Source organism: Ictidomys tridecemlineatus, chromosome 2 (genome assembly GCF_052094955.1).
Source record: "Ictidomys tridecemlineatus isolate mIctTri1 chromosome 2, mIctTri1.hap1, whole genome shotgun sequence".
Taxonomy (NCBI): domain Eukaryota; kingdom Metazoa; phylum Chordata; class Mammalia; order Rodentia; family Sciuridae; genus Ictidomys; species Ictidomys tridecemlineatus.
The window spans coordinates 65,713,731-65,738,462 of NC_135478.1; the positions used below are offsets into that span (position 1 = coordinate 65,713,731).

General features: G+C 34.5%; 2 protein-coding genes across 2 annotated transcripts; both read left to right on the forward strand.

Moving 5' to 3' along the window:
- Positions 1 to 7,418: 7,418 nt before the first annotated feature.
- Positions 7,419 to 12,697, forward strand: LOC144375111 (transport and Golgi organization protein 1 homolog). Its single transcript, XM_078038665.1, has 10 exons — positions 7,419 to 7,495; positions 8,416 to 8,504; positions 8,745 to 8,822; positions 8,909 to 9,019; positions 10,078 to 10,149; positions 10,329 to 10,433; positions 11,077 to 11,199; positions 11,298 to 11,403; positions 12,404 to 12,459; positions 12,548 to 12,697. The coding sequence occupies exons 2-10, from the start codon at positions 8,454 to 8,456 to the stop codon at positions 12,680 to 12,682; spliced, it is 837 nt and encodes a 278-aa protein (XP_077894791.1). The 5' UTR covers positions 7,419 to 7,495; positions 8,416 to 8,453; the 3' UTR covers positions 12,683 to 12,697.
- Positions 12,698 to 12,818: 121 nt separating this feature from the next.
- LOC144375110 (transport and Golgi organization protein 1 homolog) lies at positions 12,819 to 24,127 on the forward strand. Its single transcript, XM_078038664.1, has 9 exons — positions 12,819 to 12,944; positions 17,651 to 17,752; positions 18,622 to 18,682; positions 18,798 to 18,833; positions 18,910 to 18,977; positions 19,097 to 19,197; positions 20,468 to 20,544; positions 22,164 to 22,314; positions 23,323 to 24,127. Exons 1-9 carry the CDS (start codon positions 12,931 to 12,933, stop codon positions 23,598 to 23,600), a joined length of 888 nt encoding a protein of 295 aa, XP_077894790.1. The 5' UTR covers positions 12,819 to 12,930; the 3' UTR covers positions 23,601 to 24,127.
- The last annotated feature ends 605 nt before the right edge of the window (positions 24,128 to 24,732 follow it).

Sequence of the window (24,732 nt, forward strand, 5' to 3'; positions counted from 1 at the left end):
TTGTACTGGGGTGCAGTAAGGAAATAGATAGTATACTAAGGCAAGAAAAAGAAATAAAATGCACTCAGATTGGAAAGGAAGAAATAAAATTCTCTTTCTTTTCAGATAGCATGAATATATATAGATACAATCTGGTATGATCTAGAAAAAAGCTATTGTAAGGTTGACAGATAAAATTTACATCTAAAAGCAATTATATTTTCTATATATTAACAATGAATAATTAGAAATTGAAATTTTAAAGATTTCCATGTACAATAGAATAAAAATATGAAGTATTTAAACATAAACGTGGCAAAAACTAAAATGTATATATTCAAAACTATAAAATATTGCTGATAGAATTTAAAGAGAACCTAAATGGAGAGATATACCTAATTTATGAGTCAGAAGACTAAGGTGTCCATTCATCCCAGTTTAATCACCAGAGTCAACATTATTCCAATCAAAATCCCTGCAGAGTTTTGTAGAAAATGACAAGCTGATTGCAACAGACCTAGAATACGTGGCTTCAAGACTTAATCTAGTGCTGGGGATGTAGCTCAGTGCTAGAGGACTTGCCTAGCATATGCAAGGTCCTGTGTTCAATCCTTAGTACCATACGAAGAGGAAAAAAAAATTCTAAAGCTACAATAATCAGGATTGCAGACAAAACATATTGAAACAGAGCCAAGAATTCAGAAATAGATACACAATATATATGGCAACAGTCATTGACAAAGATGGAAAGACAAGTAGAGAATGGAAAGTTTTTTTCAGAAAATTGTACTGAAATTACTGCATATTTATATGCAAAATATTGATCCATGCCTTGCATTAGACACCTGAATTAACTCACAGACTTAAATATTAAACTCAAAACTACAAAACCTCTAGGAAAAAAAATAAGAGAAAAATTTTTGTTGAACTTAGGTTTGGCAAAGATTTCTTAAATTTGACAACAAAAGCATTAAAAAGGATTTGACAATGTGGGATTCATCAAACTAAAACCTCTGTAATTCAAAATACACTTTGAAGTCAATGAAATAGACAAAACACAAGCTGGGAGGAAATTACTGTAAAGCATTTATCAAGACTTGCATCAAGGATATATGAAGAACTCTTAGGACGCATGAGAAAAAAATATAGTCCTGTAAAATAACACTTCATCAAAGAAGATAAACAGATAGTAAATACATTAAAAATGCTTGACATAATTATCAGGGAAATGCAATTTTGAAGCATAAGAGTTACCACTACACACTTATTAAATATCTAATATTAAAGACAGTTGTGCTGAGTGGTTGGAGAAGAGATGGAGGAACTGGATGGGTACACAGTTGGTGGGGATATAAAGTGGTAGAATCACCTTCTTAAAAAAGTAAACATACACCAGTCATATCCAACCATTCTTTTCCAAAGAAAAGATAAGTTATATAGCAATAGGAGGAATTTTATATCAGTGTTCTTGGCTATTTTATTTGTAAAAGCCCCAAACTGGAAAAAAATCCAAATGTCTATCAATAGATGATAGACAAATTGTGGTATGTACATGTAATGAAATGCTACTCAGCAATAAAAATAGATGATAGATAAACTGATGTAGATGAATCTCAAATTATGCTGAATAAGAGAAGCCATAGAAAATACAATATATTATCCCATACACATAAAACTTGAGGAATACAAAGCAATCTATTAAGAAAAGACATTTTGCTGGAGGAATGGGAAAGTGGGGGCAAGAAAGAAGGGTGACAAAGGGCAAAATTACCTAGAGAATGAGAATATTTTTGGAAGTAAAGGATGTAAATCATCAATTGCAAACTTTAAATACATGTAATTTATTGCATGTCAGTTTTACCTCAAAGCTATAAGAAATAATATATTCATCTTTTTTCACTTTCTAAGATACAAATAGTATTCTATAAATATTTTTCTCTACTTCATTTTTAAAAAATGTATTCTGGAAACCAGCTCTTAGCAGTATTTAAAATTATTTTCTTTCTTCTTTGGTTTATTCAACAACTTTCATTGATGACGGTTGTTTCAGCCTTTTGTGACCATCTTGTATTGTTATAATTAATGCTTGAATAACATAGTTTTGTAAATACAAGTTTTAAACATATGTTGTTGTATTCCAAGTATCTTTAGAAATTAGGGCTGGTGGACTATAGCTCAGCAGTAGAGCACTTGCCCAAGATACCCTTCCCCACCACTGAAAAAGTTAAAAAAAAAAGTGGGATTGTTGAGTTAATAGGTAAATATATAAGCAGTTTGCGGAGATGTTGCCAAATCTCATTCATAAGGGTTGTATCATTTTGTATACTTATTAGCAGTGTCTGAGAATTTGTATTCCCCCACATTCTCTCACCTACTGAGTATGTTGTCAAACGTTTGGATCTTGCCAATGCAAGTGAGAAATGGTGTCTTGGTGTGGTTTAATTTGTATTTTGTTCATTATGAGCTAAGCAGAGCATGTTTTCATATGTTATAGCTATTTGCATTTCTTTTCCTGAGATCTGTTTATTTCTTCAGCCCATTTTTGTATAGGTTTGCTGGCCATTTTATTTATAATGTTCTTTATATTTCAGGAACATGATTCTTTGGACAATAATATGTTGCAAATATTTTTTCTCAGTTTGTCATTGTCAAACTGTGTGTGTGTGTGTGTGTGTGTGTGTGTGTGTGTGTGTGTAGCAGGTTTAGATACAGCCAGGAAAGATTTTTTCAATGAGGCAGGTTTTGCCCACTCATAATACATAGAAAATTTCATTTAATATTTTCTAGTACTTGTTTATTTTCTATTTTTACATTCATGTTTCTTATCCATTTGTAGTTTATCTTTTGAATAAGTAGAGAAAAATCCAATTTTATAATTTTCCATGTGGTAACGCTACTTATTAGAAAGTCTATTTTCCCCAAACTAACTTTTATTGTACCCCAAATGTCCAGTTGGTTCTGTTTCTGGATTCTCTATTCTGTCCCACTATCTCTATGTATTCCTGGGCTTGGAAGAGGGTACATGAATTAATTATATAGTCTGCCCCCCCTGTACCCTTCATTGCTCTTCTTTTTCAGTGCTTTCCTGCTTATTCTTGTTCTTTTGAATTGACTATATTCAACTTGACGACAGATTTTTAAAGATCCACAGATGTTCATTTCCTCCCCAAGTTAAATGTCCCCAGTTTCTTCAATTTTTAGCACGTGCTTTTCGGGCTATTCATGATTCTGTTCTTTTCCACAAGTCATGCAACCCTAAAATGTGGCATCCAGAAATGAAGCCACCAGCGTGGGGTGATAATGACATGATTCCTTAGGGTTAGGCTTTTTTAAAAAGAGTGTCATCCACAATTGGAGAAAGTAACAGGACTAGAGTGAGCAGGGAAGGAAAGCCCAGTCCGAGCAGTAGTCTTTTAGAAGGGAGCAGGAGAAGCTTCTCCTCTTCTGTCTGCACTTTTGGGGGCAGGTAGGTACCTGGTGTCTCAACACGTTGACAAAAGGGTTTTGCTCTGGGTGGGGCTGGGAGGCCTGACTTTCTCCTTTTTCCTAGTCTCTGCCTATAATCCCCTTCTGCTAGTTTCCCTGGCTTCCTCCAGGGCCTTCTAAATCGCCGGTCCTCTCCCAGTTCCGGGGACAGGTGAGCCTCTTTTTTTCTGGTGTCCTTTCATTTGGACTCTTCCGCTTGGCTCTACTGGCGCTGTCCCCCGCCGGGCTCCACAGTTGGTTCTTCCCGCTCTCCGCCACGCCCCTCAGCATCCTCTATCTGCTCACTGCAGTCCACCCAGGGGCTTCCTCTGATGATGGGTTTTACGTGCCTTGGGCGGAAAGCGCCTGTGGTGGAGGAAGGCAAAGTTCACTCCCAGTACCCGCCCCCTGCGCTGGGTCCTACTGAAGTAGGAAACGGTGAAAGAGAGGGTCCTGTGCTGTTCTGCAGGGAAGCGTCGCTTCCACTCAGCTGTCCCTACACCATGGACTCAGAGCCTGCCACTGTGCCTTCTGTCACTGTTTCCCTGGGGGACCCAGAGCTCCTGGGACCCCTGTCGGGTGGCTGAGTTCTGGCGGAGTGGGTGCACTGACTGTCGTGGAGACGGAGAAATGGAGTGTGTCAGGCCCAAGGCAGGCAGGACGTGACTGTATGGTTAAGCGAGGCCGGTGAGAGTGTACTTGAGCTTTCCCCACTTGCACTTTTTTTTTGACGGAATAGAGGTGACAACCTCATGGTATGTTCTGAAATGCAGCCAACAATCCAAACAGCTAATGTTACTACGGGTCTTTTCCCTAAGGAGACTGCTGGGGAATTGGGCCCAAGTGACAGTTATCTCCTATTACGTGTAGAGGGCGGTGAAAACAGGGAAGAGTAGGCAGGTGTTTACTGCACTGCCTTTGAGCAACCATTTAAAATTAGGCTCTGAATTTTATAGAAGGATGTTAAATTCAGAGAAGTTTATCTAAGCCAGTTTTCAAGAGTTGTCTGAAATTACATGTCACGTATCTGTATATAAGAGTGGAATGGAAGTAAGATTTAAAATCTTATACATATATCGTCATTGTTTTTATTTGTTGCCATAAAATTAATTAGTTCTTTCATATATTTAAGTTTTGTCTTAAATGAATATTTTAAATTATAAAAACCAGGTTATCTAAGAGAAAAGAATGATCCAGAGGGATTCTAGCCAGGTGTTAGACAATGTGATGATATAGGGCCTGTTACAAACTGGAAATGTATGCTCAATTTAAAGTATTTAGATTCGGGCTGGGGTTGTGGTTCAGTGGTAGAGCGCTTGCCTAGCATACATGAGGCACTGGGTTCGATCCTCAGCACCATATAAAAACAAAACAATGTGTCCACCCTAAAACTAAAGATACATAAATAAATATTTTTAAAAAGTATTTAGATTCATTATACTTGAAAACACTGGAAGCGAACAAAAAATATGAGACTGCCAGTATCCTCTCTCTTGAAGAAGCTATTGGAAAATATTGAGGAGGTGGATTTCTGATGAGGAAGTTGGTTTAGAATTGCCATGATTCTTTGTGACTGTTTTGTTATAAATTTAAGGTTTCCCATTTCTTCTAATTTGTCTGTTTAAGCTGTTTACTACATTGCCTGATGATACTCAACCTGGGCCTGATTTTTATGGACTACCATGGAAGCCTGTAGTATTCACTGTTTTCTTTGGGATTGTATCCTTTGTCATTTTCTCTGGGAACTGCTCTTGTGAGTAAATTAACTTACTTATACCTTAGCACATAAGCACAAGGATTATTTTATATAGTCACTGCCCCCCCCCTTTTTTTCTTTTTCAATTGCTAAAACACAAAATAGTGGTTTAAGTCAAACTAACATTATAAAATAATTTAGTGTGGGTGCAGTTGGTAGAACTGGTAATTCTTACAGCCATCCTGACCAGTAGTTTCATATGTATCAGAAGTCTTAAAAGTGGGATAAAAGATGGGATAGGTTAGATAAATATCCTTTTATGTAGCATATATGTCTAGTAATCTAAAAGAAATAACTATGCTTTGAAGATTTTGGTAATGTTTTTCAATGGAACAGTATATTAGATTGAAGACTTAGCACAACATAATTCATTTAGGGGTTATTGTATGTTCGATTAGTGGAATAGTAGGCAGATTTATTTATTTCAAAGTTTTGAGGTACAGAAAATGCTCACAATTAAGTGGGAAGTGAAGTGGGAAAAAAAAGCAGAAACTAAGATTTAAATGTTGATGAACTGTATGTTAATATAAACATACAAACAGGGGGAAATGCTGCAAAGAAATACAGTAAAATGAGAAAAAGGAGATGATATATTTTTTCCAGTCTTTTATATAAATTTTTCCCAGATTTTATGATTTTATCATATGTACAGAAAATACCTTTTTATTTGGAAGTATAGATTATGTGTTGTCCAAAAATCCATTAAATGTTTTGTTCATTAAGGTTTTTTTTTTTCCTGAGCAGAATTAGTCTATCTCTGTGTATGTGTGTACATATATGTATAAGTGTGTGTGTGTGTGTGTGTGTATATATGTGTATATGTATATATACACATGTATATATATGCGCTTATACATACTTATGTTTGTACTGTAGGTCATTCTGTTTCATAGTTATTTAACATAATTGGAAGAAAATTATTTTAGGTAAATGGACTTTGCATATGAAAAGCCTAACAGTTAAAGAGGCCAAAAACATTGGATACAAATCTTTTCAAATCTGAGTGTTCTTTTTCTGATTTCTTAATTATTTCAGACATATCATTGTTAAGATAAGTTTCCTCTCCTTGTACAATTGAGTGTAAAATCTCTTAAAAAGTATTCCCTTCTTAAATAGAAGAATTGTTTGCCTGGATTCCTGTGAGGAATTTTCTAATCTCATTGAACTTTTTCTCAGCTAAAAGGAAAAAGGAAATAGAAGGATAAAGAGAAGGGAAAAACATGAAAACATTTTATATTTCTCTCTCTTGTTTCTTTCATTTCAAGAACCCTGGTACCTGTTTCTCTTTTCACTAGGTTATGTGCGATGTGGTTCCTAGCTTGTTGCTCCTCAGTTTCAGCATTTGACTTTAAAACTTTAGTCTCCCTACCTTAGATGACTGCTTTTATGCTACTTCCCATTTTCCTCTGTTGTCATTTTGAGTAAAAGGTTAGCAAGGCTATGACATTAAAGAAATGTTCATTTTTTTCTGTGTTGGAGTTTTCTGAATGCAATTTCCTGTTACGAAGATCCCCTGGATGATCCGTGGACACATCTGAATATCCCATCACCATTTATAACATTTGAAAGGACAAGTAATATGCTAAGTTACAAAGAAATTTAGTGATTTTTAAAAAAATTTCTGCTTAGGTTTTATTATCAGGTAGTTTATTGCTGTTTTTTGGAAATGATTGTTTTTGTACTTTCCAGAATATGTTAATTGTCATTTCTTTTATTGCTTGTGCATTTTCTTCAAACAGTCTTTCCTTTCAGATTTCTTGCTATATATTTAGTGGTTTGCAGAAATAAGATGATGTAGCCTCTTAGTTTCTAAATTCAGCCAATAGCCAAATTTAAATTGGAGTTCTAAGATGTTTTCTGGTGAGTGAAAGTGGCATATCTTAGTACAAAGATTATGCATTTAATATTGTTTCCTCAGATTTCTTTTGAATAGTCATTGTTTCTAGACTTTATCCTGGTTATTTAGAATTGTCAAGTAAATGATTTTGAGTATACACACACACACACACACACACACACATACACACATCTTTGCTGTGAAATAAGGTACATATCTTAGTGTTTTTATGTCAGAGGCTATTTATGAAATATCACTACCAATTAAATTTAAAAGGCTTGTTAACCTTTACTTATTTTTAATCCTATAAATTATTATCCTGAACCAGAATGTTATTAAATTCTCACTTGGTTATGATTCTAACTGTTGTTTTAGGAATGCTGTTTCTATTGAGCAGATGTTTGACATCAAATTTAATCTTTTTTCTCTCTTCTAGGTAAAAGATAGAGTATATCAAGGTAAATTTTTAGGTTTCTTAAACTTGTAATAACCCTTTGTATTGGTGTTTGATGTGTGTTTTATGTATGTTAGAAGTAGATACAGTGACTTTTAATGTCTATTATCTTTTTTACCTCCTGAAAATTTTACTATTCCTAGGTTGCTAGCATGGATAATAGAGTAGATGATGATGGTTCCAACTCTGAGATAGGAGATAAAGAGGAGCAACAAATTGTGGATAGGGAGATGATAAGTTTTAATTTGGGGCAGATTAACTTTGAATATTGATGTAATGCAGATGTATTACATTTGAAGAGTATTTCTATGCTAATGATTTAATCATGCATTAAGTAATTGAGTAGATAATTTGAAGAATGGTAATGTGAATCAGTATGTTTTCATTTCTGTTTTTCTTTGCAAAGAATTAAATGATTCCATTTTCGGAAAAGAAAGTGTTTTGAGAAGGGGGGAATATCAAGCTACAACACTTTACTGTATTTCCCATCTGTGAAATAAGCTTAAATTGAAATATCATTTTGGATGGGAGGGGTTCCTGGGATTGAACTCTGGGGCACTCTACTGAGCCACATCGCCAACCCCCTATATTTAGAGACCAAGTCTCACTTAGTTGCTTAGTGTCTCGCTCTTGCTGAGGCTGGCTTTGAACATGGAATCCTTCTAGCTCAGCCTCCTGAGCCACTGGGATTACAGGTGTGAACCACTGCACCCAGCAAAATATCATTGTTCTTATATTTTTCTTAAATTCTAATAATTTTTATACTCTTATTGCTAACAAGCATAGATTGCTTTTTAAAAGCATAATAGTTATGCTAAGAAGTATTTCCTCATAGTACCATATAACATGTCTTTGCTTTTAGTAGATTGAGTAATTGAATTTCATTTAGTGATTGTAATAATCTTGTGTATTTCCCCCTTTTAGTCAATGAACAGCAAATTTCCAAAAAGGTGAACAATTTCATGAAAGAAAATGAAGAACTAATGCAGAAATTGTCAAATTATGAACAGAAGGTATAATTATTTTTTTGTTTCTTTCTCCCTTGGTTCTAGCTTGAATCATTCCTACCTGTTTTAATTTAAAAATCATATTTTAAAATTTTTGTTTCATTATTTCCTACAAATCATCCAAATTCTAAACAGTCATATGTATTAAGTACTGCTTTCTTATGGAAAGGGTCACTTGTCTGGAAGTAACTTGTATGGTAGCACTATAATTTGTGTATCTTAATTCTGAATGCTTTATTTACATAGATGAAGGAATCAAAGAAACAGGTTCAAGAGACCATGAAACAAAATATGATTCTTTCTGATGAAGCAACTAATTATAAGGTAAAAATCCCTTCTTTGGGGGGAATTACATTCTAAACTCAAAAGTAAATGTAATGAGTGAGTAATCTTGACACCTTTTTTTCCAGGATAAAATGAAGCTTCTTGAAAAAGCTAAAGAACTTCTGGATGAGGGAGCTAAAAGTCTTCATGTTATGTTAGAATCTGAGAGAGAACAGAAAGCTAAGAATCAGGACTTGGTAAGAGTTTTGCTGCTAAGTATTACTGCAATTTGGCTTTTGAAATATTTTGTAAAATTGGTTAAGTTGAACTTAGTCCAGCTGTTAACTAAAGTAAGATTAGGAGTCAAGGAAGTTGAAACCACTTCTGCCCATTTTGTGGAACTTTTAAGTACTGATACAACAACTTAAAAAATTTTTACTTACATATTTCATTTTCAATTTCTATAAGTTTCTGTAATTACATAAAAGTTGCAAAAGATGGTAGAGAGTGTGTTCTGAAATATCCTACCCCCAAGTAAGCTTGATCACCTAGCTGAGGTAGTATTTATCAGATTTCTCCACTGTAAAAATTCTTTCCAATCCTTTTCATATTGTATTCTTTGGAAGTTACCATGCACAGCCCACAGTTAAAGTATGAAGAGTTACAAGCTCAGGATGCAGCTCATGGTAGAGCACTTGCCTAGCATGCATGAGGCCCAGGATTCAATCCCAGGCATTGCAAACAAAGATTGCAGATTTATGTCCACTTCCTTAAGGAGCAAGTATCTTTATAATTTTTTTGGAATTCTTCTGTATGTGAGATTAGTCTATTCTTCCTTAAATTTTATCATTTTTTACTTCAGATAAGAAAATTTTAAAAATGATCTTGGGAAATTTTTTTCTCTATCACTAGAAAAAAATTACTAATTTGAACTGGTTTACTTGAAACAGTAATTAATTAGTTAATTTTCTATGCTCTAAAACATTTTATTTACTTATTGCATTATGATTTTTCTATACTTTGAACTTTTTTTCTGGTTATCTCATAAACAGTAAGGTTGTGGATGTCATGAAATATTTATGACTTCATTTTCCCTCATCTCTTTCAGTTCTTGATTTTTTGCTTAGTCCAAAGCTGGATCCCCTGCATTTACCTGAAATGTAATGGGATGGATTGACAAAAATTTTGTTGTGTTTATCTTTTTTAGTATATATATGTATGTGTACGTACACACACACACACACACACACACACACATATCAGTATTTCTACTGAAATCCTAATGCATATTTTGTGTTCTGTTTTCACCTGGCAGATAATGGAAAATAAGAAATCTATAGAGAAGCTTAAAGATGTCATTTCAGTAAATACTTCTGAACTTTCAGAGGTAAAGCTGCCAACTATTGCTAACGGATATTAGTACTACATCTTAGTTTTGTTGCGGACCAAAAATTTGAGGTGTGCTAAAATGTGCAAAAAATGAGAACTATATGATGTCTTGTTTGGGAAAGTATAACTTTGTTTCTTCTTTGGAATTAATTCACTAACTGTAGTGTTTTTCATTAGCTTCAAATTCTCCTTACTGAAGCTAAGCTTCGTGAAGAGAAGGTGAAGTTGAAATGCTGTCAGCTTCAGAAAGAAAATACCATGCTTAAGAAGGAGAAAGAGCAGGTAAAGAAAATTTGATGTCATACATAATGTAAACTAGAGAAGTGAATATCATTATCTTGTATCTTTCTTGGATCTGTTTCTGAGGTAAGGAATTTTCATGTAGGACCTTTTCTAGATATGCAAAGTTTAAACAATGCTCCCCAAATTGAGTGCATATATATGGTCTCCATCTGTTTTGGATTTTTGGATTATTGCTTTTCTTATCAAATGTCAATCAGTTATTAACTTGCATAGCCTCAAAGAAACTTTTTAAACCAGAAAATTAAGTATTTTATGATCCTCTTTTGAATAGTTACTGATTCACCGGCCAAGGGAAGATTACATGATAAGGAATCTAAATTTAGGAGACAGTCATATGTGCCCAGCCATTCCTGCTGGAGATAAATTATTTGAATTGGCAGCAATTTTCTGGGGAATGCATTAAACAGGGTCAACTTCCTGATAGCTCTGATGTTCTTACTGCAGCTGTGAGAGTTGGGGCCACTCTGCCCTCTTCCTTAACCAAGGTCTCAACCCCCTTGATTGAGGCAGGCCACCAAGGAGTATGGCTCTCTATTTCTTTGTCTAAGTCTTGTAGTCCTGATATATCCAGTGCAGAAACCCCTCCCTAACCCATAGGAATTCATGTGTTTTGACTTTTCAGTTGCAGCAGGAAGTAAAAGACTGGAGTACATCACACGCTGAGCTCAGTGAACAAATGAAATCATTTGAGAAGACCCAGAAAGATTTACAAGTAGCTCTTAGTCAAAAAGATGATACTATTAATGTAAGTTTATACTCCAAATATATGTTTCATCTCATGAATTCTCCTGAAATCTTCTGAATTAAAATCGAGAGTCTTCCAACCTTTTGCTTCTTTTCTAGGCTTTGACTAATCACGTCACACAGTTGAATCGGTTTCAATGTGAATCTGAATCTGAGGATCAAAGTCGAGATGAGTCAGATGAATTAACCAATGGAGAGTTAGCAGGTAAGATCAGTCTCAGGGAGGTTGAATCCTTTTTTGCTTTCCTGTCTTTAAGTATACAGATGCCACTTTTCAGCTGGCTTAATTTCTTCTTAAGCTTCAGGGTTGTAGACACATATCACTGGATCTATAGATATGTCTGTTGCATTGGCAGAGGGGGGTTGTTGGGGTATAATGTAGCAATAGGCATGTGAAGAACACTGACTTTTTCTATCCTATTGAAAACTAGTAAGTACACTGCAGCTACAATAGTCATATCCTATACCTCTAAGTATTGAACATTGTACAGTAAGAGAAATTTATTTCTTAACTTATGCAGATGATACTTGATTTTGATACTCATCATCTCTATGGCTCTGTGGTTTTAAGGTCCACAGTCAGTCCGGAGGCAGTTGGAAACATAAACTAAGGCTGTGAGAACAGAGGCTAGAGACTATCAGAAAGCTAGAGAGGGAGTGTAACAGTGTTTACTGATGAGGAAAATATTTCCAGATGTTTTCTCCCATGTTGGATATTGCTTACATAGCAAGTATTTCAAACCACACCTGGTAGTAGATTCAGGGAGAAAATAGAGGATTGAATCTTTCTAAACAAGACACTTATTGCCCAGGTGAAGATAGATCTGAGAGAGAAGAAAAGCTTTTATCTTACAAGAATAGCATAGATAACATTTTAGTTGTGCAAACTAGAAATTCACCTTTTTTTTTAAGACAGACACAGTACTTTTATTTATTTTTATGCTGAGGATCAAACTCAGTGCCTCACACATGCTAGGTGAGCACTCTACCACTGAGCCACAACCCCAGTCTGAAATTCACCTCTCTCTTTTTTTTTTAAATCTAAGCTTGCAATTCTCTTAAAAGTCATTAGTCTAATCAGTATAATTATTTAATTGATTTTTTTCTTCCAGTGTTTGAACACAATCATTCTTTAGTTTAGGGAAGTTAGGAGAATAAAGAGTTAAAAGTAAGGAAAGAAAAAGCTAAAGTCTTTTGTTTTTTAGGTGATCGGAACGAGAAGATCAAAGATCAAATTAAGCAGATGATGGATGTCTCTCAGGTATAGTTCTTTGTAAGAGTCCCATAGTACCTGTGAATTCTTCCTGTGCCTCACTTTTAAGAATACCTCTCTTTTCTGCAATTTTTAGACAAAAACTACAATATCAATAGTTGAAGAGGATCTAAAACTTTTACAACTTAAGCTAAGAGCCTCGATGTCCACAAAATGTAATCTAGAAGGTGGGTTCTTCTTGAGAAGAAATTGCCATGTTGGAAAGACTTAAAAATTTATTGGAAAGATAAAGAATGGCTTCTTGCTTTCATGCTTCTTACTTTTCTTGGCACTACTCCCTCAAACAAGTTCTTAAGTCCTTGTACACATATAGAGATAAGCTGTTTTATCCTTTACAGACCAAATAAATTAGAAAGTGACTGCAATTCACTACGGTCTTCTAAAGTTGGACTGGAAGAGGAATGCAAAACTCTTAGGCAGAAAGTGGAGATTTTAAATGAACTCTACCAGCAAAATGAGATGGCACTAAAAAAGTAAGATTTCCATTGTTTGTTATTGTTATCATTGTGTGAACTAACAGATAATTTTATCTAGTAGAGATTTGTCTTTTTTCCTTTGTGTTTTGTTTCCTATAAGTTGCATTTTTCTTTCCATCATCAGTCTTAAGAGTCCTGAGGTAGTTGGAACCATAAACTAAGGCTGTGAGGACATCGTAATCAATTGTCAAATTCATATGAAGGCAAGAAGTGGTAAACTGGTATTAACAGTCACTGATGTGGAAATACCTCTCAAAGATCTAGACCCTTTCTATGATCCCACTATTTATTTTAATTTCCTTTCATTGTGATCAGTTATGTAATTCTAATATTTTGAACTTGTATCTCTAACTCTGGACCTTTAAAAATACTGAGTGTTTTGGAATGACATGTTTTAGTAGAATAAAAACTTCAAAAAGGAATAATATTTACTTATTGATGGTACAAGTTTTGGACTTGAGTATCTCAGATGTTCACACTAAAAATTGAACTGTGGCAAGGATTTTAGGAGTTACGATTACAGAAGTACTTGTTTTTAGTATATATTTATATATTAATCTTCTCAGTGTGGAGCTAGTTATTTTTTGGAAGTTCATTTGAAGTTTTTAATCCACAAAAATACTTGAATTCTCTAAAAATAGTTTTTTTGTGTGTCAGATTTTATTTGTTTGCACCTGATTTATTAACAAGATATATATAAAATCTTGTTAAAGCAAAGACAGACCTTCTTATAGACCTAACTATTTTTAGGTATTTTGACTTCTGTTGCCTAATTAATGCATTAAATATTGAAACCTTTCCATTAACTTTTCTAAAATTCTGTGATCTCCAAGCGACCTTTTTAGAATCTCAAATTTTTGTTCAGGCCAGTTCTAAATGCCTGGCCTGTTTCAAAGAAACATTTCTCATTTTATCACTTTTTTTTTTCAAAAGAACACTTATTTTCTCTGTCCCTACTAGTAATATGAATGACCTAAATGGCAATTAATTTTCTTTGTAATGCAGTTAAATTGTAGCACTATTTTCCTCAACTCCTCCAAAATTCATTCAGTCATCATCTGTGGTTTGTACTCTTTTTTTCTCATCCCCAGGTACTATGTTAGTTCATGCCTGTGTCATCTTTTCTGTTTCTAACCTAGGTCATCTGTCTTCATTCTCCATTATTTATATTTTTATATAATTTATTTCAAATTCTTAGTAATTTTCTCTATAGCCGCTTGAGCGGACTTTCTAAAATATAAGTCTGTCCATGTCAATATGTGCCTGTGGTTTATGAAGAATTTGCTTTCTATTTGATGACCTGTTCTTTTTTTCTTCCTTGTATCTTTTTAATAGTTTAAATATTTTTAATTATTTTCCTCATCACCTGTATAAGCTTGATGTAATCATAAATTATAATGGAATTATAATTATATAATTATAATTATAATTTTATTCATCTTCTCATAATTTAAAGGCCTTGGTATATATTCTGGATTTAATAAAAACCTGACATAGATTAATAGGTTTATTACTTGTTTTTATGGGCTTTAAGTAGCTCCTGAATCAGATAACTGTTGTGGCATCGTATGTTAGTACTTCATATACTGTGAACTCCACAAGACATTCATTCAATTTATACACATACTTAAAGTTTCTATAGTTCTCCATTCTACACTGTTGGTTTCTTATTTGAAATTATTTTCATTCTATTTGAACATTGTCCTTTAATGATAGATTTGATTAGTGTATCAAAGTAGTACAAGGATAAACAGAGAATAGTATTTTATCCACTAAATATTGCTACCTTTATAATCTGTATTAGGTTGACATGAACTTCATGATTAGAGTTAAAACCAGTTTCCATTTTTAAAGGATCTTTCTTTTGGCTACTGAATTTTGACTGTTACTTAGTTTTAGCAATTTGAAAATATCCAATTAATTACCATCTGTTTTAATTTTTTTTCTTTAAGGAGTCCATTATCATTGTTGTTTGGTCTTATCTCCCTCCCCTAGTTCCTGTAGTCATTTCTCTCTTTTTTTAACAGTTGTATTGGGAAGTGCCTAGGTGTAGTTTTCACCACCCCACCCACTTTTTCCTCTTGCAGTTATGTTTCTTGGGACCATTAAACATTTCTTGAATTTTCGAGTCTTTTTCTAAATGTTGATTTTACCTCATTCTCTCTTCTGATTATAATAATGCATATTAGAATTTGATTTCCCCTGCCTCCTACATTCTGGATTTACTTCTTCTGGATATTTTCTTCTGACCTGTCTTAAAAGCGGTAGGATTTATTTTACTTCCCAAATCTGTTGTTAAAATCATTCATTGAGTTTAGGATTTTAAAAAGTTCAGGGTTTAAAATATTATTTTAGTTGTAGATGGACATAATATTTTATTTTATTTTTTATAGGATTTTTTTAAGAGAGAGAGAAAGATAATTTTAATATTTATTTTTTAGTTTTTGGCGGACACAACATCTTTGTTTGTATGTGGTGCTGAGGATTGAACCCGGGCTGCACACATGCCAGACGAGCGCCTTACTGCTTGAGCCACATCCCCAGCCCGACACAATATTTTATTTATTTTATGTGGTGTTGAGGACTGATCCCAGTGCCCCACACATGTGGGGCACGTGCTTCACCACTGAGCCACAACCCCAGTCCTATTTCAGTACTACAGCTCAAACCCAGGACCTTGAGCCATGTGCTCTACTATTGAGCTACCTCCCCAGACTCCTTGCTCTTTCTCATAAGGGACTAGTGTCTTACTGCTTTCCAAGCTATCTTTAACCTCATCATTCTGCCTCTGCCTCCAAGTGTCTTCGACTGTATGTAGGTCACCACACCCAACTATTTCTTGGTTTTATAGTTTCTAATCCTTTGACAAAATTCATAATCTTTTTTTTCCTCTTTTGTGGTGCTGGGGTTTGAACTCAGAGCCTTGTGCATGCAAGGCAGCACTCTACCAACTAAACTATATTCCCACACCTGAAATTCATAATCTTGACTTTACTTTTTTGACTATATAAAGCACAGTGATTTTAAAACATGTGCGGTTAACCCCATTAGGTGGTTTCCTTTTCTGTGGGATTTTTTCTCACAGAATTTTGTCTTATGGAGTGCCTGGTCAGTTTTGATTGGCTAACATTGTTGTGATAATTATACATGAAATTTGAGGACTAAGATGAAGTTATCTTCTTATAGAAAAGTGTTGAGGTTACTTGAGTAAGATTGTCACTTCAAACTTAGTCAGTAATTAAGATAATTCAAAAATGACTTGTCTTTTCAATGTTTCAGTATTGTTCCTTTTGGATTTTTTGCCTGTTCATCACTTAAGTGTGCAGTACTTTCTAATCTAAACTCAAAGGCTAGGGCTTTTATTAAGGGTCCCTTTATTTGTAGCCCCAAACACTTCTTTTTTCCTCTAAGCCCAGGAATTTGATGAAGGCTTAGTTCAGACTCATTATATCTTTGTGTTATCTTCAATATGTGGGTAAACCTAGGAGAAAAGTACCTTAAAGTGCCAGCTTTACTTGTAATTCTGAGATTCCTTTTTCTAATGGATCTTGGCCACATACATATATCTTCACTGCCTTTTTAGCTTGTATCCTTTCAAACACAATTTTATATTCTTATAAAGATGTTTTGATTGTTCTTAGTGCTCTCAGACTAACTCTTTGGTAATTGGAAACAAAATTCTCTCTGTCCTTCAAGATTCAGTTTTCTCCATATTCCTTCTTAAGCCAGTGGGGAAAATTATTATATTCCTTTAGGCATCATTTATACCTGAAACAGTGAGCTCTTTTATTCTTTAGCATCTTACAAGGTAACTAGTATATTATAGCCACTCATAAAATACTTGCTGAAGAATTAAATGAGAAGCTATATAAGAATATATAATCCCCTTTTTCTATTTGGTATCAATAATCCTTTTTTACTATAGTTCTTCTGATTTATGGAAAATTAAGTTTCAAGTTAATTATCTTTTGAATTGGAACTATGGCTAAAGTAGTACAAGGATAGCAGAAAATAGTATTTTAAAAATCATTAAATGTGGCTACCTTTGTCTCAGTAGATGAACATCTTGAATTTCATGATCAGAGTTAAAACTTGTCAGTAGATAATACTCTGATCGTGGGTCAGTTTGGCTTCTTTTTCTGGTTGACAGACATTATCAAAACTCAGATTTGTCTTTTTGCTTAATTGCAATTCTTTTGAAATATATATCTAAAGTGTGAAAAATGTTCTGTGGCTAATTGCATAGCTAAAAGACATATTCTAGAAGATTTTTTCTTTGATTGACTATATCTTTATTATGGTACCAGTCTTTGATTGAGAAAAGAGTTCCTCCATGACAAAGATATACTTAGTGTCCTACCCATGGCAGAAACGAGAAAAGAATTATCCCTTGCTTTATCCTAATATGTTTAATTATGTTAGGTTTATCAGTCCTGATCTTCCACATTGAAGTAAAGTGAGTTTTTATTATCTTACACACAGGAGACTTGCCCTTGGGGCACATGTTGTTTTCACATTTATTTTATTTACTGGTAAATAGAGAATTAAGAGGAAAAATTAGAAAATGTAAGTGATTTGCCAGAGTTTCATTTACGAAATTGCAGGTTTGAATTCCTATTTTATGTGCCTAAGCATTTTATAGAATTGTGGGAAGTGATATTCACAGAGAGAAACTTTTGATTTGATAACTCGCTTTATTTTAGGAAAGTGAGCCAAGAAGAATATGAGAGACTAGAAAAAGAGCAGCGGCTGTCAGCTGCAGATGAAAAGGTGGTTTCCACTGTACAGGAAGTTAAAAATTACAAGTGAGTTCAGTTTCTAAAGGAGGGTGTCAATGTCTAATAAACTAGTGGTGGCTTTCTTTTTTAATCTTTTTTTACATTATGTAGATAGAAGAAAATAGCATGGAAGTATAAATAATGAGAGGATATGAATACATTCAATTCACACAGGAGAAAAAATAAATTTCAACTTTACAAATGAAAAATGTTAACAAAAATTTACTTATACCCAATGGGCAAGACCATAGGGAACTTGGTCAATGCAAACAGTTCTGGGGGTTTTGTATGTTGTAGTAATTCTTTAAGAAATCAGTTTGCTGTGTGATGTATCAAGACCCACAAAAGTGTGGCATTTGATAGACCTTGGAAATCTTTTATGGATATAATTTGAAAAAAAGAAAAAAAGTTTTAAGGAGGAAGATATTTCTAGCAGAATTACTTGAGAACACACTGATGAACAGTTAAGGAAATTATAATTTATCATTCAGAATCTCTAGCAATTAAATGATAAAGAAGTTATTAGTATTGGGTCTTTATTTTATTTATTTATTTATTTATTTATTTATTTATTTTTGGTGCTTTACTACTAAGCTACATCCTTAGACCTTTTTTTTTTTTTACTTTGAGACAGGGTCTCAGTTGCATAGGTTCCCACTTAATTGCTGAGACTGACCTCGAACTTGTGATCCTCCTGCCTCAGCTTCCCAATCATTGGGATTACTGGCATGTGGCATTGCACCTGGCCTGTAGTATTAGTTTTGATCACACTGGATTCATATAACTATAGAAATGTTTTTCTTATTTATGATAAAGTCTTTAAAAGTATAGCTGATGGAATAAAGGGAAAATGGTCAGAAATGTTTCAAATGTTATTCAATTGTTGTAATTCTTAGGCGGAGAATTGAAGAGATGGAAGAAGCATTACAGAAAACCAAGCACTCGTTTAAAAACCAGGTAGTAATTAATACTGTCCTGTAGTTGCAGAATTTCTTGATATCTAATACAGACAATTATAGGCTATTATAATGAGTCCCTAAAAACATATTTTTTAATGTATTTTCTTTTTCAGATTGCTATGCATGAGAAGAAAGCTCATGATAATTGGGTAAGATTTTTTCCCCCTTTTCTTTATTTTGTGCATAGCCTACTGCTACTGAATTTGAATATTTTCTCTTTAATAGCTCAAAGCTCGTTCTGCAGAAAGAGCTATAGCTGAAGAGAAAAGGGAAGTTGCTAATTTGAGACAGAAGTATGTGATTTTGGTATCTTCCTATATGTTTTATAGTGTTTTAAGGTTATGCTAGATATTATCTATGAAGGAATAGATTGCTGTTTCATAATTCAGTCCATTCTTTCTCAATATTCAAGACTATTGGAAATTACCCAAAAGATCGCAGTGCATCAAGATGAACCCGGGATTGTAAAACCTATGCTGGGAAGACCAGATTTACAAAATCCTCCTCAGAGAGGTAGGGGGCACTTTGTAAAAGGAGCTATTTTATTTCTTGGTGCACAATGTATGTAAATTACTTTTTATTTCTGTGTGTAATGGTTATGAAATAATCTGAATGATTTGCTAAAGCAGGAGGTGAGGGTTGGTGTCAGGGAGAAGGCTGCCTTAAAGTAGTAAGGTCTTTAGGTCCACTGAGCCATAATGGCTCTTTTGGTTCATCCCCCATGAGTGGTGGAGAATGTTCCCCTCCACTGACAGCAGAGCCAGCTGGGAGACCTCCTTCTGCTACTCTTAATCAAAAAGATATGCCTAGAAACGGATTTGGTGAGCATTCACATGTTGCTTTATAGTAAACTGCTTCAAGGTTTTTTTTTTCCCCTTTTGAATATTCTAATGAAAACATTGAATTTGGGCCTGTACAATATATAGAAGATAATTTCTTATTTTATCTTAGTGAATGTTTTCTGGAAAATCTGTTCTAGAATAGAAAACATTTTTTTTTTTTTCCTGGAGGTCCCTGTATTGTTTTTTTCTTTTAAATTTTACACTGCGAAGTGTAAACCTTTATCTTTAAATTAAATCTCTATGGTGTTCCTTTCCCAAATATTATCAAAGTAGCCTTAAACTTTATGTAGCATACATATTTCCAACATGAAATACTGAATCTTATTTCAAATTCTAAATAGGACTGTAGTCTTGGTAAGATTGGAAGTCAGGTTATACAGACTAAAGAAAAGCCAGCCTACACATACTTTAAGTCTATAGCTTAAAGTTTAGGACCAGTACTTATTAATCTCCTGTTCTATCAACCCAAGGCAGTTCTTTATTTTACTTAAGTCTCTTCATAAATTGTGATTTATGTATTGGGCAACCCATTTAAAAAAATATTTTTAGTTGTAGATGGACATGATATCTTTATTTATTTTTTAAATGTGTGCTGAGAATCAACCCAGTGCCTCACACATGCTAGGCAAACACTCTACAACTGAGCTATGACATCAACCCCTGGGCAACCCATTTTTCATGTTGCTTTCTAGTTATTGTTGAACCCTGACCTGTCCACCAGTGGTTTATTTCTTCTGAAAAATACATACAAGGGCTCTGATCTTTCTTTCCCAAGGTCAATGGATGGACCTTTACCTCGTACTGGTCTTCTGAGGCATCTGGGAAACCCGTTGCCACTGGTAAAGGGACCAAGTAATTTCAAAGAATCTGTAATTGTGGATGGAGGATTTTTATTCTTTTCATGTTAGAATAGTCTGAATCCATTCTTTGATCTCTAACAGACTCAGGATGTGGTCCAGCTCACATGAACAGCAGCTCCAGAAGTTCTTCTCCAGCTAAGGTGACGAATGAGGGCAAGGTAAGTTCTGTAGTTACTGTGAATCATGTGGTCATGCAGGAACATGTAGCTTTCCTACAGTACTTGCTCTTTGCTTTATCCTTCTTTGTGTTCTATTTGTACTATCCCATTTGTTTTTTAAAAAGCAAACTGTTCCCCAAGAACCTGAGACCCCCTCAGTCTCCACCCTTACTTCTTTGACTGAGCATCCAGTTGGAGTAAGTACTTAGAGGTTGAGAACTGAATTGGGTTTTATTCTGTGCATTTATGGGAAGGATATTCAGAGAATGACACTGATCTTGTTTGCTTCAAACTGCATGCAATATTGAGCTTACTTTTCTCTTTAACTTGGGAATGTTGCTTAAGTGTGTACAACTATAATGAACTACAGAATGTGAAAAGTTATCACTCTAACTTTATATGGTGTTTTGTGTTGAATGTTCTAAGGCAAAGTAAATTCATTATAAATTATATAATTCATCATTTTTATTTTTGTTTGGAAGAATGTTATTTTAGAATTCCTCCATTTGTGCAAACCCTATTTTGAGTGATTTGAATTAGATTGGTATCAGATTTTCTGTGAAACAATGATCATCTGAAATGACCTCTTGAGCCAGTCCCAAGAAATGGTCTCATTTGTTCACATAAGTGTATTCTCTTGTAACTGTGTTGCTATTATATCTAGTAGGTCTTCTGCAGCTCTATAATAAAATACATTTTTAATTGTTTAGTTTCAAACCCACTACTCATAGGAAATGATAAATCAATATCTCAAATGGTGTACAGTAAATGAAAGTAAATATTAAAGGCTTGTCTTCCTAATTTGTGTATATAGCACTGTGATGGAAAATACTTCTCAAGTTCCAGTGTATATATATTCCAGGAATATACATCTCTGGAGAAATCTAAGGGCAGCTTAGATAAGACCCCAAACCCCTTTGTAGTAGAAGATTTAAAAGAGAGCAAAGACCCATTGTTAGAGAGGAATAGAGGTGGGAAAAGCATGGCTTGGAGGCAAACCTGGGATTGAATTCTTTAATATGCAGTGTGGCCTTCAACAAATTATGATATCCCATTTGCTTTTGTTCACTCTTATTTAAAACAAGACAGTCTACTTAAAGATCTCAGAGGTTGAATAATATATGAAAGATCTCAGAGGTTGAATAATATATGAAGATATAGTAGAATAGTAGCTATTATTACATGAGTAGAGAATGGATTTTTCATTTTATTCTGTTCATTCTTAATATGGAAGTAATGAGCTATTGTGATGAAAGGGAAGTGATGGGGATGGGGGGACTCCCTTTGAAATAGATTGTAGTGAATACAGCATGACATACTGGTCAGAAATCACCTCTGTTAATAACCCCTGCCAGTCCTCTTGCCTTTCCCTTTCCTGTGCAGATATAATCAGTAAAAAACTGCTCCCTCTTGTGGCATCCTTCCAACTTCTGTAAGCTGTCAGTGGGAATACACAGGAGGGGTGGGTAGAGTTTTGTTGCACTGATGGTGTTCTCTGGACAGGTTTTGGGTTTTAGCTTTTATAGGTATTGGTACTTTGTCTTAATACATAGGAATTTTAAAACTTTTATACATAGGAATTTTAAAACTTTTAACTGCTTTCGAATCTTAAATTGCAGGTTCATATGGCTATGAAAGGGCCCCCTCCTTTCTCAGGGGTACCCTTCATGGGACCCCCGATGGGACGGCCTCCACCACCTCCCATTTGGTATGGACCGCCACTTCAGCTCGGTGGGCCTTTTGGGCCTCGGCCAATTCCTCCACCATTTGGTATGATGCTCTGAACAGTAGTGATTGACTTATAAATCACATTCATCTTCCACTTCTATTGCTTGCTAAAACAGTTGGTTGCTATCTCAGGTCTTAACAATGAAAGGATAAAGCTGAGTACATTTTAACTTTTCCTCCAGTTTTCTGGGACATATGGGACACTACATAATCTTATACTGAGATAGGCAATAGCTATCTCTCATAGACAAGGATAAGGGGCTATATACAGAAAAGCCAGAAATATTACTTCTGCAGATGTTTGTTGAAAATCTGTTGATATGCACTGCAATAGATGGAAAGGTGGATGAGACGCATGCCATAACTTAAAATTTTGTCACAGATATGAAAATCCTATAACATAAAGTTTGTAATCACCCATAATGGAAGCATAAGCAGTAGGTTATAGAATATAGAAAAGGAAAAGTCAAACCCTCCTTACCTTGAAAAAAGTCAGAGGGAAGTGTTAAAGAGGATTTAACAGTGACCTAATAAATGTTCCTGGTTTAATTAGGTGGCTGTGGAAGGCCTTTTCCAGGAGGGCATGCGTGCACCTTGATTCTGATGGCATGTGTAAAGTCCATGCTGAAATACTTCATGAATTTTTAATGGATACAGTAATAGATAGTGAGATTTCCTTTTATCAAAATTTCTTTGATGTAGTAAAGTTCTTATTTCATAATCTATCATCTTGTCATGGTAATACTTCCAAATATAAATGGAGCTCTTGTGAGATAGAAATAATTCTGCAATTATATAGTAGGGAAAGAAAAAAGACAAGCCTGGAGCTAGGTAGAGCCATGTTAAATCCTTAATATGTTGCTTCATGGCTGTTTGGTCAAAGGCTATAACCTAAACTTGTTCCATCTCAGTTTGCCTCATCTGGCAAGTCAGGATGTTCACCAGCTGATGTTCTAGGCTTGGGAGAAATTAAAGACTATATTAACATACTTGAAATCACCCTAGTTCAGAAATTTCTGGTATTTACATAACTTCCTTTTTATTTTCCAGGTCCTGGTATGCGTCCACCAATAGGCTTCAGAGAATATGCACCAGGTGTTACACCTGGAAAATGGGATTTGCCTTTTTACCCTCGTGATTTTTTTCCAGGACCTGCACCAGCACCATTTAGACCTTTAGGCTCATTTGGCCCAAGAGAGTACTTCATTCCTGGTGCCCCATTACCACCTCCAACTCATGGTCCCCAAGACTATGGGCCACCACCTGCTGCAAAAGACTTAATGCCTTCAGGCTTTAAAGATGAAACTCCACCTAATTCTCAAGAGTAGTGAGGGCTGTTCACAGGCCTTAAAAAGAGGGCCCATAAAATTAACCTCTGACACTTAGTCAGAGTTAAAGGATTATTGGCTTCAAAATATAAAAGTTTATTTTAAATGGTTTATGTTTTCAGAATGAAGCTGCCTTGGTGCAGTATACATTTTGAGCCAAAATATTTTCCCCCTAAATATCCCCCACTTAAGCTAGAGTATTCTTCCAATTTAAAAATGTGCAATAAGGAATACCTTTGTTTTAGTTAATGTAGCATATACAATTGCTAAATGATTTAGAATGTCATAATTATGGACATTTCCTGTGGAAATGCTTTAAGAACATGTATTTCCATTATCCTATTATTAGTGTATTCCAGTTGATAACAGAGAAATGGTGTTTTATAAGCTTGATTTTTTTTCTCTTTCAATATCTGGTCGCAGAGACTGTTGGGCTAAAAATGTTTACTCAAAGATCATAAACATCATTTTCCTTCTTGCTGAAGTTCTTTGTTGTAATAGTTCATAAAAATTGTTTATTAATATTTCCCAAGTGTCTGTTGATTCATTGGATCGTCATGAGATTTTGTGCCATTGGGGAAACATGTAAATGCACTCTCAGAACTGAAGATAGTGACTTGGCAGCATATTCCCTGTTGCTCACTGTTAAGGAGGCTGGACCTTGGTCAACTGTGGACTTCTACAGAGGATTTCTTTTACTTGTGAGAAGTCTTGTGGCTCTATTTTTGTAGCACATTCATGTACTTTTTTCTAACCACTGTCCATGTGAGAATGCTTTTTTGAGAATGAGTTTACATTAGTAGCAAGAGCTACTGCTTTTGCCATTATTGCATTGTAACAGTAAAATATAAGGTGGTATGTTGTGTCTATAAAAAATAAGGAAATTTCTTTTTAAAAATGTACACAACACACTCTTTTCTTTCCCATACCTTCCCACTGATTTTCAAGGAATATGATAAAAAAATTAGAAAAGTATAATCCTCTAAGAATGAATGAAACACTAAGGCTTATAATGTCTTTACTCAGCAACTACGGGCTGAATTAAATTCTTTTTTTTTTTGATAGATACTCAAACATATTTTATTTAAAAAACAATTAAAGCAAGTCCTGGATCTGTAACTACTGTCTTTAA

Coding starts and splice junctions, on each gene's coding strand:
- LOC144375111 (XM_078038665.1), top strand. CDS start 8,454: ATGAAAGAAAATGAAGAACTAATGCAGAAATTGTCAAATTATGAACAG. Junction 9,020..10,077: donor AAGCTAAGAATCAGGACTTG/GTAAGAGTTTTG, acceptor TTCACCTGGCAG/ATAATGGAAAATAAGAAATC. Junction 11,200..11,297: donor AAAAAGATGATACTATTAAT/GTAAGTTTATAC, acceptor CTTCTTTTCTAG/GCTTTGACTAATCACGTCAC.
- LOC144375110 (XM_078038664.1), top strand. Junction 19,198..20,467: donor ACAAAATCCTCCTCAGAGAG/GTAGGGGGCACT, acceptor GATCTCTAACAG/ACTCAGGATGTGGTCCAGCT. Junction 22,315..23,322: donor GCCAATTCCTCCACCATTTG/GTATGATGCTCT, acceptor TTTATTTTCCAG/GTCCTGGTATGCGTCCACCA.